This window comes from Narcine bancroftii, chromosome 3 (genome assembly GCF_036971445.1).
Source record: "Narcine bancroftii isolate sNarBan1 chromosome 3, sNarBan1.hap1, whole genome shotgun sequence".
NCBI lineage: Eukaryota > Metazoa > Chordata > Chondrichthyes > Torpediniformes > Narcinidae > Narcine > Narcine bancroftii.
This window is the reverse complement of record NC_091471.1, coordinates 303,163,933-303,178,416: the sequence shown is the minus strand read 5'-3', so window position 1 is coordinate 303,178,416 and position 14,484 is coordinate 303,163,933. Positions and strand designations below refer to the sequence as shown.

Genomic DNA, 14,484 nt, shown 5'->3' with positions numbered 1-14,484 from the left:
TATTTTCTTTCGGTAGCTCAAACACTGTGACCAATCTAAAACGAACAAAATGAGAGGTATAGGTTTACCCAAGACAGGTGCAATGAATAATAAAGAAATAAAATGGATGCTAAACACACAAACGTGCTGGAACAGGTCACGCAGCATCTAAAGAAAGTAAAAGGTAACCAACATTTTGGGTATAGCCCTTGGTGAGGAATAAGAAAAAAAACAGGTGGAGATCTGAATAAAAAGGTGGGGAGGGAGAGAACAGGAAGGGCACAGGCTAACAGGTAAACCGTGGATGGGAGCCGGGAGGGTAGAAGAGAAAAGGCTGAGAAGTGAAAGGGGGAGAGTACAGATGGTTAAGAAGAGTAGCTCTCCAATAGGAGAAAGAAGGGAAGGGGATGGAAAGCTGGAGGAAAGGAGGCAAAAGGAAAGAAAGAGACATGGGGGAGGGTTAAATCTCGATGAAGGGTTCCAACCCGAAATGTCATCAATTCTTTTCCTCCCACTGATGCTGCTCGATCCACTGGGTTTCTCCAGCAGAGTGATATTTGCTTCAGATTCAGGCATAGGCTGTCTCTGATCTCTCATTGATTCCCCCTAATCTCTGCCTTTATTCTTGGTCAGCAACGATTATTTTGTGGTTAAGAAACTTTTTTAATTCCCTTACTACTCTCAGTAGTAACTAATTTCTGGGTGAGTTCATATTTCAATTGTATTAAGGCCACAGCACAGTTTAGCCTAATTTGTTTCAACCAATTGGTGAAACCATTGAGGGCTAGCAGAAAATCTGGCTGAAGTCACATAAGCATTTTCGTTTGGAAACAAAGAAGACACGACAGATGTTGGCATCTGGAGGATAAAGGCAACTTGCTGTCAGTAGATCAAACAGCCTCATTGGGAGAAAAACATTTCAGGTCAGGATCCTTCTTCAAACATTTTTAGTTGTTGGGAGAGCTTAATGCAATGCAGAGAACACTTCAATCCTTTATCTTAAGTGCAATACAAACGTTTGCATTTTGTGAAAAAGTGCAGTGGTAAGAAATTTAGGTTTGATGTAATGGGTAAAGGATACCTTTCAGTGCTATAAATTCTATTACTGTTTTATGTTCTTGATGTTGTCGAGTTGAGAAGAGTGTTCAGCAGGCGCAGGTATGCAGAGACTCTGCTGGTATTAAATGGAAAGTGGGTAGGCTAAGATTTGCAATGCAAAGAGGCAGCTGTTGGAAAATGGATTTTCATTGGAAAACGTATTGGGTGGTCTATGATGGGCCTATAGTTCAGTGATTCCTTATGACCGGCCTGCGGAGAGTGGACACTCTTCGGTAACGTGGATATCTGAGATATTCCACCCAACAATGATTCCAATAGAGAAAAAAGTATTAAATAGAAGAGTTCAAAACATTAAAATCATTCTTTTCTCCAGTATTCCTGTACCTGCCATGGCCTTCTCCCCAGCATAGGATCATCAGGTTAAACTTTCCATTTCCTTCATCCACTAAATTTCGAGTATATCTGCATAAAGCACAAGAATTTTATTAAATTAGCCAGGTTAGCTAAAAATGGGATTTCAAAATAAACAATAATTATCATCCTTCCTCAAGAAAAAAAATCACTAACCCGATAAATTTGTTTTGTTTCTTTCTCCACGATGCTACCTGACCTGTGCACCATCTCCACTGCATTCTCCCAGTTCGTTCATCTCCCTTGACTTGGTGATAAGACATTCTGCAAGTGTCTGAAACGTCTTTTTATTCTTCCTGAACTGTGGTTTTCCCTGCCACCACAGAGAAGGGAGAGCCCTTGCTGCATTGCACCCATTTCCAGCACCTCTACTCTCACCTCCTCTTATCGGAGGCAAAGCAAGAACAGTGTTTCCTCAGTCGTTACCTTCCACCCACTCAACTTCAATAGGTTCAACAGATAATCCTTTACAAATTTTATCAGCTCCAACTAGATTCCACCACCAGGCGCACATTCCCTACTCTCCCCCTTTCTTTTAGCATTTCAAAGGGATTCTTTTTCTTCTACTATTCCATCTTCACCAATCACCTACCATTGTATGGCACTCTCCCATGCAACTGCAGGAGATGCAACACACATCCTTTCACATTTTCTCTTCCCATCATCCATGGACTCCAGTCTTCTCAGATAAAATAGTGATTAATTTCTTCCAACATAGTGAACTGCATTTGGAGTTCATTATGGGGCCTTCACCACACTGGAGAAAGCAGGCATTAATTGGGTGATCACCTGCTGTCAGTCTGAAAGAGTTCCAGTTGCCAACCACTTTAATTTCTTACTTTAATTTACTCTCACTTTGACTTATCAGTCTGTAGCCTCCTGCATTCTGACATGAAGTCTAATGCAAGATTAAAGAACAACTCCCACCCTGGCCCAGTTGCTTACAGGACCAAGCCTCTGAGCCCAGGCAGTCCATAGGACCAAGCCTCCATCACAAATTCTCACTCTGACCCCTCTCCCCTTTGACTTCCTCTCCCCTCACCCTACATCCCACTGACTCTCCCCCTAACTCGTGCCTGGTCTTCACCATCCTCTCTGACTTTCCCCTCTCAGAGAGAGAATGCTCGGTCCTCAGTAGAGGCCTCATTTTTGTCCCCCCTTCGCCCACACCTCAACGAGTTTCTTGCCATAATGCTGAATTCTTCCATCAGCTCTGTCTCCATGCCGATTTCTACAACCAGGATCCTCCACCTCCCTACTACAGACCCTTTCTCCCACTTTAAACCTGCTTCTTCCTCCTGGACAACTTGTCTCGCCTTCATGCTAGCTGTGGACCTTTATATTTCAAACTGCCTCCGAAACATCAAGCATCACGGCTTCTCCATTCTCATCTCTTGTTCCAATCTCACACACTCTGAATGCCTGGACCCCTACTCTCCCCACAGTAATCCCAGCCTCACCATCAAACCCCAGACAAGGGTGGCACTGTTGTGGCCTGGGACACTGACCTCTTGTGCTTCAAGCAAGCACCATCTCAGAAAAGACTGTAAAACAGGCTTTATTCCAGTAAAAGTCTCAACATCAGTTCATGCCGTGGTGGCTCCCCACGTGACTGGCTCAGGAGGAGCCAGCTCAGGTTTATATTCAGGTCAGCTGATTGACAGCCAGCCAGGGGGAGTCAGCGACTTACGTGGTCTTCCAGCAGGTACAGAGATCGCCCCCTGCAGTAGGCTGGTGGTCGTATCACCACATTCACCCCCTTCTTAAGTCCAGTGGGAGGGGTGTAAAAGCAGTGCCAGGTGGTATTTACAAATTCAGGCAGTCCGGCAGCCATCGGAGTTTCTGGGACTGTCGCAGGGATGACTCCTGATCAAAGGTTGATGAAGACATGATTGCCTGAGGTTTGGCTGGTTCCGGTGTAGCCGTGGCAGGCATCAGTGTGGGCAGAGTGGTGTCTATCTGTATGTCTATCCATGACGAGGTGGCCGGGTGGGTCTGGTTACTAGGAGTGGGGCTTTTTGGAGGGGCGGAGAGAGGAGGTCAGAGGGTACACCATGGTGGGGAGGTTGGGCTGGGTAGTTGTGATGCTGGGGGGGGGCAGGGCCCCTGCTGGTGTCAGATCCCTGGTCAAGACTATCCTCACGACCATTGGGGTACCTGACGTAGGAATAGTTCTGGTTGGCGTAGAGGAGAGCACCTGCTCGACCAGTGAGTCGGACTTGTGGGCCCACACGCGTTTGCAGAGGAGCACCAGTCCCGGAGTTGTGAGCCAAGTAGGGAGAGAGGCCCCAGTCGCCGATTTCCTGGAGAACGAGAAAAGGCGCTCGAGGGGTCTGATTGGTAGCCATACACAAGAGCGACTTAATGGCATGGAGTGCCTCGGGGAGGGCCTCTTGCCAGTAGTCAACGGACCAACCTTTGGACCTCAGGACTGCCTTCCAGATCACCCTGTTTTCGCGCTCCACCTGCCCATTGCCCCCTTGGGTTATAGTTAGTCATGTAGCTAGCCTCAATACCTCGTGCTACCAGGTACTGGTGTAGCTTCTCACTCATGAAGCTGGACCCCTAATCACTGTGCATGAATGCCGGGTATCCTAATGTGAAGATCTGCATCCGTGCCCTGATAACGGTGGTTGTGGAGGTATCAGGGCAAGGGATGGAGATGGGAAAATGGGAGATTTCGTCCACGACCGCAAGGAGCCCTTGAAGTCGATGCTAAGCCGTTCGAAGGGCCGAGTGGGTGGTGCTGAACATGAAAGCCATTGCGCATTGGTCGGTGAGGAGGGTGAACCTCCTGCCTGCCAGGTAGTGGCGCCAGTGGCAGACCACTTCCACCCTTGGTTGAGGGTGGCCATGAGGGCAACATCAGAGACATTGCACTCCACCTGGAATGGAGTGTCCTTGTCCTCAGCATGGCATTGGCGATATCCTGCCTGATGTGAACGAAAGCTGCTTGCACCTCAGGGGGGAGGGGAAAGGTGGTGGCTTATGCCAGTGGGCGGACCTTGTCCGAAAAACGGGGGACCCACTGGGAGTAATAGGAGAAAAGCCCAAGGCATCAGGTTGGTGATTCCTATACAATTTGAAAGATGCTTCCAGCATCTTTGCCCCAGTAATCGCCGCAAGGAGGGCTACTCAGGTGCAAAATTTGAAAGAAGTTAGTAATTCTCCTATGGAAGCTGCAAGACCTGCTGAGTTCCTCCAACTCTTCTGTTATTACTACAAACATTCCACCTACTCTTTGGGCATGCTGCAGTCATCCAGACTTAATAATGAAATCTCTAACCTGATGGAACATTTTTTTCTCCTACCTGCATCAGACTGGCCATTTCTGCCTACCATCGATTTGGCTCAGCTTTCCTTGTCAATGTTTACAAGTCTTCAGGGCATGTCACATCAGCAACACAAGACAAAGAAGCAATATTTTAACCTAATGACCATTGTTGATTTATTAACTGATTTGGTGTCATGCTATCCATATCTCGTTGTTCTGCCCATCCCTTTCCTACCTTCTCTCTTACAGAAAACTTACTTTTTCTCTTTCCCTGTTCAATGAAGGGTCCCAGATCCGAAATGTTAAATGTTTCTCTTTCCACAGATGCTGCCTGACCTGCTGACTGTTTCCAGCATTTTCTGTTTCAAATATTTTCCATGTTTATTTCATATAATCACAATCTGTCACATCTTGTATTTTAATTTAGCCATTCCCTGCTCTACCACTGATATTCCACCTGGGAGAGAATTACTGTGCAAGTTCAAATGGTGACAGTTTCCAGGGGGAAGCTTTATTTACCTGAGCCACACTTTATTTAAATTTGTCAGGAATTTATTACTTAAGTATATATTTAATTAAAGTGCTAATTTTACAATATAGGTCATATATGGGTAGGAGACATTGAGACTGTTTTCAGGGGTAAGCACAGAAATACACAAAGTAGATAAAAAACCTCACTGATACTTGGCTGTCTGAACTCCATGTGTTCTGTTATTGAACACTTTTTCCTCATCAGTAGATATACTCAATCTCCACTCTCTCCCCGATCGCAGCAGCGGCACCTCAGCCAGGGGGTTTCCCCTGTGACGCACATGCGCAAGCACTGACGTCATCAGTGTAACCAGTTGGCCATTTCCCCTTTCAAATCACCAGACCAGGAAGTTGGGGTAAGTTCTACTGGGTTCCCTGACCACCTTTGAGGTAGGTCAGGGACCCAGTTGGGTTCTGACCAGGTTGACCCAGTTGGACCCTTTCAAATCACCACATAACTGGGTTGCTAACTGTGCAAATTGCCTGGTTAACCCCATTTTACATGGTACTTTGAAAGGGCCTAGAGTTTCAAGCATTTTTTGTTTATTTTTTTTATTTCAGATTTCTAGCATCTGCAGTATTTTTTGTAAGATCCAATGTGATTCATCTGTGACTGCCTGATATTGCATTTGACCACAGAATGTTATCTTGTGACTGAGTAAAATCACATTCTCTAACAAATAGTTATTCCAAAATTAGTCCTGGACTCAGCTCCATTTGCCCATCTGTTCCCCGTGACCCTCAATTCCCTTGTGGTTAACAAAAAATCTGCATTGTAAATAAATTTAATGAACCAGCCTCTACTGTTTCTTGGGCAGAGAGTTCCACAGATTCATTACTGTCTGGGAAACATAGGAATATAGGAAGTAGGAACAGGAATAGGCCAAAAATGGCCCATCAAGCCTGCTCCGCCATTCAATACGATCATGGCTGATCTAATTTATGACCTAACTCCACCTATCTGCCTTCTCCCCATATCCCCTAATTCCTCTATCATGTAAAAATTTATCTAACTGAATTTTAAATATGTTTAATGAAGCAGCCTCAACCACTTCCCTAGACAGAGAATTCCAAACATTCACTACTCTCTGGGAAAAACTATTTTTCCTCATCTCTGTCCTAAATCTACTCCCCCGAATCTTGAGACTGTGTCCTCTCATTTTAGTTTCCCCGGCCAGCTCAAAAAACCTTCCTACATCTATCCTATCCATACCCTTCATAATCCTATATGTTTCTATAAGATCTCCTCTCATTCTTCTGAACTCGAGCGAATACAATCCTAGACGATTTAATCTTTCATCATAAGTCAACCCCTTCATCCCAGGGATCAACCTAGTAAACCTCCTCTAGACCGTCTCCAAAGCCAGTATATCCTTCCTCAAATATGGAGACCAGAACTGGACACAGTACTCCAGGTGCGGTCTCACCAGTACCTTATACAGTTGCAACATTACCTCCCTACTCCTGAATTCAATTCCTCTAGCGATGAAGGCCAACATTCCATTTGCCTTCTTAATAACCTGCTGCACCTGCAACCTAACTTTTTGCGATTCATGCACAAGCACTCCCAAGTCCCTCTGCACAACAGCATGCTGTAGTTTTTCCACCCTTTAAATAATATTCAGCTCTTTTATATTTCTTGCCAAAGTGGATAACCTCACACTTACTAACATTGTACTCCATCTGCCAGACCTTTGCCCACTCATCCAGCTTAACTATATCCCTCTGCAGACTCTCCACATCCTCATTGCAATTTGCTCTTCCACTCAATTTGGTGTCATCCGCAAACTTGGCTACACCACATTTTGTCCCCTCCTCCAAGTCATCAATGTAAATGATGAACAGTTGGGGGCCTAGCACCAACCCCTGCGGCACCCCACTTACCACTCTCTGCCAACCTGAAAAACTCCTACTTATCCCGATTCTCTGCCTCCTGTCAGACAACCAATTTTCAATCCAGGCCAATATACTTCCCCGGACTCCACTTTCCTGTAACTTACTGATAAGTCTCTTGTGCGGCACATTATCAAACGCTTTCTGGAAATCCAAATTCACAACATCAACCTATTCCCCTCTATCCACCCATTATATCCTCAAAGAATCCTAACAAGTTTGTCAAACAAGATCTTCCCTTTCTAAAACCATGCTGCGTCTGCCTGATTGAACCCTTACGTTCCAAAAGTTTCACTATTTCATCTTTAATGACGACTTCAAGCATTTTTCCAACTACAGATGTCAAGCTAATTGGCCGATAATTTCCAGTCTTCTGCCTACATCCCTTCTTAAAAAGTGGCGTGACATTTGCTGTCTTCTAGTCTGCTGGAATCTACCCAGAATCCAAGGAATTTTGGTATATGACCACCAATGCATCAACTATAACTTCTGCCATTTCCTTCAGAAATCTTGGATGCATATCATCAGGACCAGGTGATTTGTCTGGCTTTAGTCCCATTAGTTTCTCCATCACTACTTCCTTTGTAACAACTATTTTATCAAGACCCTCCCCAACATTCGCATCCTTAACTCTGCACTTGGGCATGGACGTGTCTTCCACCTTGAAGACTGACACAAAATATAATTCCTCCTCATCTCTACCTGAAATCTACTACCCTGAATCTTGAGTCTATGTTCCCTAGTTCCAGTCTTACCTGCCAATGTAATCAACCTCACTCCTTCAAACATTTCTATTCCCCTCGTAATGCTATGTTTCCATAAGATCCCCCACTCACCCCTCTAAACTCCAATGAGTATGGTCCCCGGCTACTCAATCTCTCCTCACAAGATAATCACCTTCAAAGCCTGAAGTAAGGAGAGCAGAACTGCACACAATACTAAAGGCCTCTAATTTTCAACAGAATCTCCCTATTTTTCACCAATCTAATAATGAAGGCTAAAATCCCCAACTTTTTGTGATCATGCACAAGCACTCCCAGGTCTGCATAACAACATGCTGCAATTTTTCATCATGTAACTAATAGTTTAATCTACAATTTTCATTTCCTAAGTGGGTGCCCTCACATTTACTGGCATTTTACTCCATCTGCCAATTCTTTGCCCACTCACAACCTATCAACCTCTCTGTAAACTCCACACAATATGCTTTTCCAGTCATTTTAGTGTTATCAGCAAATTTAGATACACTACACAAGGTCTCCTCCTCCAAATCAAATCATGTACAATTGCAGCCTCAACACCAATGTCTGCATGAACCACTGATTGTCAACCAGAGGAATCCCCTGGATTCCAACTCTCTACCTTCTATTGGTTAATCAATATTTTATGCATGCCAAACATTACCCCAAATCCGTGCATCCTTCTTCAGTTCCAATAGGCAAAAGAGGAAAGGAGATGAGTAGCATTGTTAATCGAAGAGCTTGTCAGAGAGGTGTAGAATTGGTATAAATTGAATTCTTGCATAGCTAGGAAGGAAGGCACAAGTGGTGTAGTCTGTAAACTTCAAGGAGCAATTTACAGGAGCCAATTAACCTCCCAACCCATACATTATTGGATTGGATTTGGAGGACTCATGGGAAATGCACATGGTCACAGGAAGAAGGCCTAAATTGCACAGAAGCAGCACAAATCTTGCTCACCAAATCTGTAAGGTAGCACTACTACCTGCTGCACCCTTACGCTGCTCCTCTCAACCCCCTCTCTCCCACCATGATTGACCCAGATGATGGCCACCCACCTCTCTATCATTTCTTCATCAGAAGAAACCCAATGGGGGGCATCCTCTGCTTTCGGGTTAATTTCATGAAATGTGCTGAAAATAATGAGTGTTAGTGAGATTTCAGGGATATGTAGACTCCTTGAAAATAATCTACTGAAAAAGATACCCATAAATTTTAAATAATAAATTATAAAGAGTATTTAGTACATGGGTTATCTATCAAATGATCATTGAGACAAGTTGACCTTTACAAAAGACCCAGAACCTTACACTGCTATTTATGAAATATTCATGAGACCAGTTGCATATTGAGCAATAGCTATAAACAAGGACAGGCCTTCCAAAAAAAAATCAGGGGAACTATTTATACAACAGATGGATCTTGCTTTATAACATGAAACATTAATTCTAATGGTGCTTAACATGCTCTGTATTTCCACCATTAGGTTCTGATTTTAGATTTTCAATGGATGACTGTTTCTGTAAATACTCAAGTGCTCCCATTACCATTTTGTAAATGCTAACATATGCCATGGAACATCCTGCAAGGGTTAACACAGCCCTGAAAACATCTCACTGACACAAATTCTCCTTTGATATTTCATTAATTTACACCATTTACAGCACTGATTTAAATGTCACAACATTTTAAGTGTATTTTAACTATATCATATTCCTACAATAGTTATCAACACATTTACCCTAAAAATGCAGTGAGATACATGGTTTCTTGTCATTTATGGTAGCGTAGTCCCGAAATTCAGCTGATTGGCAAAGGATGGCAGCTTCAGGTTTTTTTTAATTTAGACCTACAGCACAGTGACAGGCCACTTTGGCCCATGAGTCCGTGACACCCAATTTACCACATAATTAATCTACACCCAAGTACGTTTTTGAACAGTGGAAGGAAACCGGAGCCCCTGAAGAAAACCCATGCAGACACGGGAAGAATATACAAACTGTTGTGCTATCCGCTATGCTAAGGTGGCTTGGATGCCTCACTTACATTGAGTGAATGACTTGCCTGATTACATTATCTCTGCAGGAAGAACTTTGCCAATAGCCTTGTGGAACATGTAATAGACTGTGCTCTATAAAGTTTAAATCTGTGTAATTGGAATGGCTTTGTAAGAATGTGACACACCTTCACTCAGATCCGTTAGCAGACTAACACAACAAAGAATTGACTGTCAAAAAAATTTGAAATTCTAAAAAAATCCTAAGCTTTTCTTGAAATATTTAAGTAATTTCAAAGGACCATTGGTAATTTTTCATTGCATTTATGTGAGGTACTGTTTGACAAGTTTTGATAGGATCGTAAAACAGCTCCTCCATCTTGTACAATAGGCCACTGAACTAGGTCAAGTTAAGAAAGATCTGTATCAACACCTCCAGATTAGACAGTTTTTAAAGTCAGGCTGAGACATTGTTTAAAAAGTCCAGGACACAATCTTCGCAAGAACGAAAAGTTCCGTTGATGTTCTCAGGCAGGTTACTCCATTGAGCACTGCTAAAACAAATTGCCAAAAACAATCATCTTATTTGCTGTTGGTGGAACTTGTTGCATAACCAAATAGACTGTAAAGTAAACACATTTGTTTGTGAGGGAGGGATGGAACAGCACATATATACACTACTTATTTTTCTTTACTGAGGGCTGCACCCTTATAGCAATAAGGTAGAATAATGATCCTTCAAGATACAAATACTCATTTTCCCTTCTAATTTACGACTGGGAATTCCAAAATGTATATTTTTTAAATTTAGACATACAGAACAGTAACGTATCATTTCAGCCCACGATCCATGCCGCCCATTTTTACACCCAATTAACCTACAACCCCAGTACGTTTCGAACAGTGGGAGGAAACCAGAGCTCCCGTGGAAAACCCACGCAGACATGGGGAGAACGTACAAACTCCTTACAGACACCGCGGGATTTGAACCAACGTCCCAATTGCTGGCGCTGTAAAGGTGTTGCACTAATCACTACACCGCCCTTTGTGAGATGAGCAATGATCAAATTTCATCAACATCATCTTAATCACCAATTTAAAGGAGCTGTCGACTAATTTTTCCAATTGACCCAGACATGAGTGGAGGTGGTGTAAAGGCACTTTTTTCTCACCAAGTGTGTTGCATTTCAGATATGCCAGTCTTCTTCATTTTCTTTGGCAGGCCTCAGTATCAAGGATGAGTTGCTTCCACTCTGATTTATTGAAGTGGCAGCCGAGGACAATGGGAGAACTCAGAGCCGGTGCCAGATTATTTTGCACCCTAGGCAAAGTCAACTAACTGCAACACCCACCCCCTCCAAAAAATTGCCAACTTCGATTTTCAAATACAGACGTTTTGTATAAAAAGAGAAAAAGCATGAAACTTCAAACTGCTAAATGTATTTTAATTTTCAAAAAATAAATCAATCTTTGATTATCTTTCTCAAATACAAAATAAAATATTTTGCCACACAAATCAGTTTGAACTAAAGGGGACTCGGTAGAATGGATACCTCCCGCCAAGGGAAACCCAACATTAAAACCTTTTACTTCACACACCTTTAAGTCTATACACCGTCCAGTGTCCATTTTCTTCCCACAAGAATGATGCAGTATGAAAATGACTCCTTGGCCAATCAAGTTTGCTCTGACTTTTCCGTAACCATTTTTACAAATGTTATTCCTTTTTTGTTATTTTCCTACATTTCTATCATTTTCACTCCTTTCCCCCCCAACCCAGATTTTTCAACTCACTTAATTGCTACAGCAGTGGCCAATAATCTACCTGCCCAACATCTTTGAGATTCAAAAGGAAATTGAAGCATCCAAAGGAAGCTCTCATGATCACAGGGAGAAGGTGCAAACTGCACCCAGACGGGGCCAGATCGCTGGAGTTATGAAGTAGTAGCTCTATTCATTTCACCACTGTGAAACAGCATCAACTTTAGCAATAGCAAGTTGATTACATGTCTCTAAGAACTTTCACAACTGTGAGAACTTGCAATACATTGATAGCGAACCCTGAGCAAAATGTAACTATATAATTTCAGCATGGCTTTATGCACAGAAATTCAAGAATGCTTTTTTGTTAGTCTGCTTTTTGAGGTACCCATGTTTTATGAAACTTTGACAATTGGGATAAACAAAATCCTTAATATAATGACAAATATAATTACATGGAGTAATTGCTGAGTTGATTTCTTTTTAAGAATTTATATATTTTTATTTCTCATCTATGAATATTGTTAGTAATTCTGCTATTAGAAACCAGCTAGTACCTGTCCTGAGCTATCCGTAACGAGTTACCCTGGACCATCATGGTCTCAAATCTGCTTGGTTCCTCTTCTCATGAATTATGATCCTCTAAAAAGGGACTAGTCATGGACCGATTTTTCTTGATGAAGGGCTAATAAATTGCTCAAACCAATGTTAGAATAATTGGAACAATAAATGTAAATACCTCACTTATTCAAACAGCCAAATACACATTTAGGTTTACGCAAGACACCCCTCGGTAGTTGGCCTACAGGCGAACACTGGAGCTCCTGACACCAACTCTGAATCCTCCCCTCTGCCTACCCGAACTGTGGGGCACAACTTGCTCTCTTCAACAGCATCCCTCTGAGGGCTGTAGCCAAGGTGCCTGCCTCGTTGGCCTAATGATAGCACTGGCCCTAGAAGAACATTAACCTCTTACGCAGACCAGAAGGTTCCTGAAGGGATGGCCAGGTAGGGTCCGTGTGCTCCAAAAGCAAGGGCTCAAAGTTATCAAAACTCCTTCTCCACTTTGAGCAGTCATGTGACAACAATTCTAATTCTAAAAAAAAATCACAGCACACGAGGTTGCAGGGGCCACATCAGCTCCAAACAATGGTGAAATCCTCAACCCATCATGTATTGTGTATGATCATGTAACACGAGAGAAAGTAAGAAATATGTACTGGGCTTATGAACTAGAGGATCAGATTGGTAAGAATACTGAGCAGTTTTAACATAATGAACGAAGGGAGGCAGAGTTTAGGAAGCCACAGAGCGGATCATGGGAGATCATTGGAAGTGCAGGGTGAGAAGACAGAAACGTGGAAAACAAGCCACATCACAATTAGACTTGGAGTTAACCAGTTCAGAGCCACGCTCCCAATGACCTTACTCACAAATGTAAGATTGCTGGAGAAGAAAATTGATTACCTGAGGTTGTATCTGAAGAGTGCAGAGAAGGTTCATGAGAATGTTGACAGGATGTCAGGGTTTGAGTGACAGAGGAAGGTTGAGCAGCCTGGGGCTTTTTTCTCTGGAGCGTGGATTTGATGGAGGTGTTCAAGATTTTAAAAGGGACAGAGAAAGTCAACGTGGATAGGCTTTTTTTAATTAAGAGTGGGGGATATTCAAACCAGAGGCCATGGATTGAGATTGCAGGGGGAAAATTATGAGGGGAAATTTCTTCACACAAAGGGTGGTTGGGATGTGGAATAAACTTCCAGCAGAGGTGGTTGAAGCAACAACGTTATTTACATTTAAGGAAAGACTGGATAATTACATGGAGGGGAAGGGATTGGTGGGGTATGGACCAGGTGCTGGTCAGTGGGATGAGGAGGGTGGGGATTTGTTCCGGCATGGACTCGTAGGGCCAAACTGGCCTGTCTATGCTGTATATGGTGATATATGGACAACTGCCAAAATGTTTGGCCTGGAAGTCAGCCTGAAGAAAACTGAGGTCCTCCATCAGCCAGCTCCCCACCATGATTACCAGCCCCCCCACATCTCCATCGGGCACACAAAACTCAAAACGGTCAACCAGTTTACCTATCTCGGCTGCACCATTTCATCAGATGCAAGGATCGACAATGAGATAGACAACAGACTCGCCAAGGCAAATAGCGCCTTTGGAAGACTACACAAAAGAGTCTGGAAAAACAACCAACTGAAAAACCTCACAAAGATAAGCGTATACAGAGCCGTTGTCATACCCACACTCCTGTTCGGCTCCGAATCATGGGTCCTCTACCGGCACCACCTACGGCTCCTAGAACGCTTCCACCAGCGTTGTCTCCGCTCCATCCTCAACATCCATTGGAGCGCTTACATCCCTAACGTCGAAGTACTCGAGATGGCAGAGGTCGACAGCATCGAGTCCACGCTGCTGAAGATCCAGCTGCGCTGGATGGGTCACGTCTCCAGAATGGAGGACCATCGCCTTCCCAAGATCGTGTTATATGGCAAGCTCTCCACTGGCCACCGTGACAGAGATGCACCAAAGAAAAGGTACAAGGACTGCCTAAAGAAATCTCTTGGTGCCTGCCACATTGACCACCGCCAGTGGGCTGATAACGCCTCAAACCGTGCATCTTGGCGCCTCACAGTTTGGCGGGCAGCAACATCCTTTGAAGAAGACCGCAGAGCCCACCTCACTGACAAAAGGCAAAGGAGGAAAAACCCAACACCCAACCCCAACCAACCAATTTTCCCCTGCAACCGCTGCAATCGTGTCTGCCTGTCCCGCATCGGACTTGTCAGCCACAAACGAGCCTGCAGCTGACGTGGACTTTTTACCCCCTCCATAA

The 14,484-nt window shown here is 43.7% G+C and overlaps 1 protein-coding gene across 2 annotated transcripts in view; it reads right to left on the bottom strand.

Moving 5' to 3' along the window:
- LOC138759016 (cysteine dioxygenase type 1-like) overlaps window positions 1-14,484 on the bottom strand; it is a 55,123-nt gene that overhangs the window by 13,742 nt on the left and 26,897 nt on the right. For both annotated transcript variants that reach the window (XM_069928783.1, XM_069928784.1), the window contains exon 2: window positions 1,423-1,500. In XM_069928783.1, the coding sequence (XP_069784884.1) occupies window positions 1,423-1,500 (78 nt within the window). The remainder of the gene's footprint in view (window positions 1-1,422; window positions 1,501-14,484) is intronic.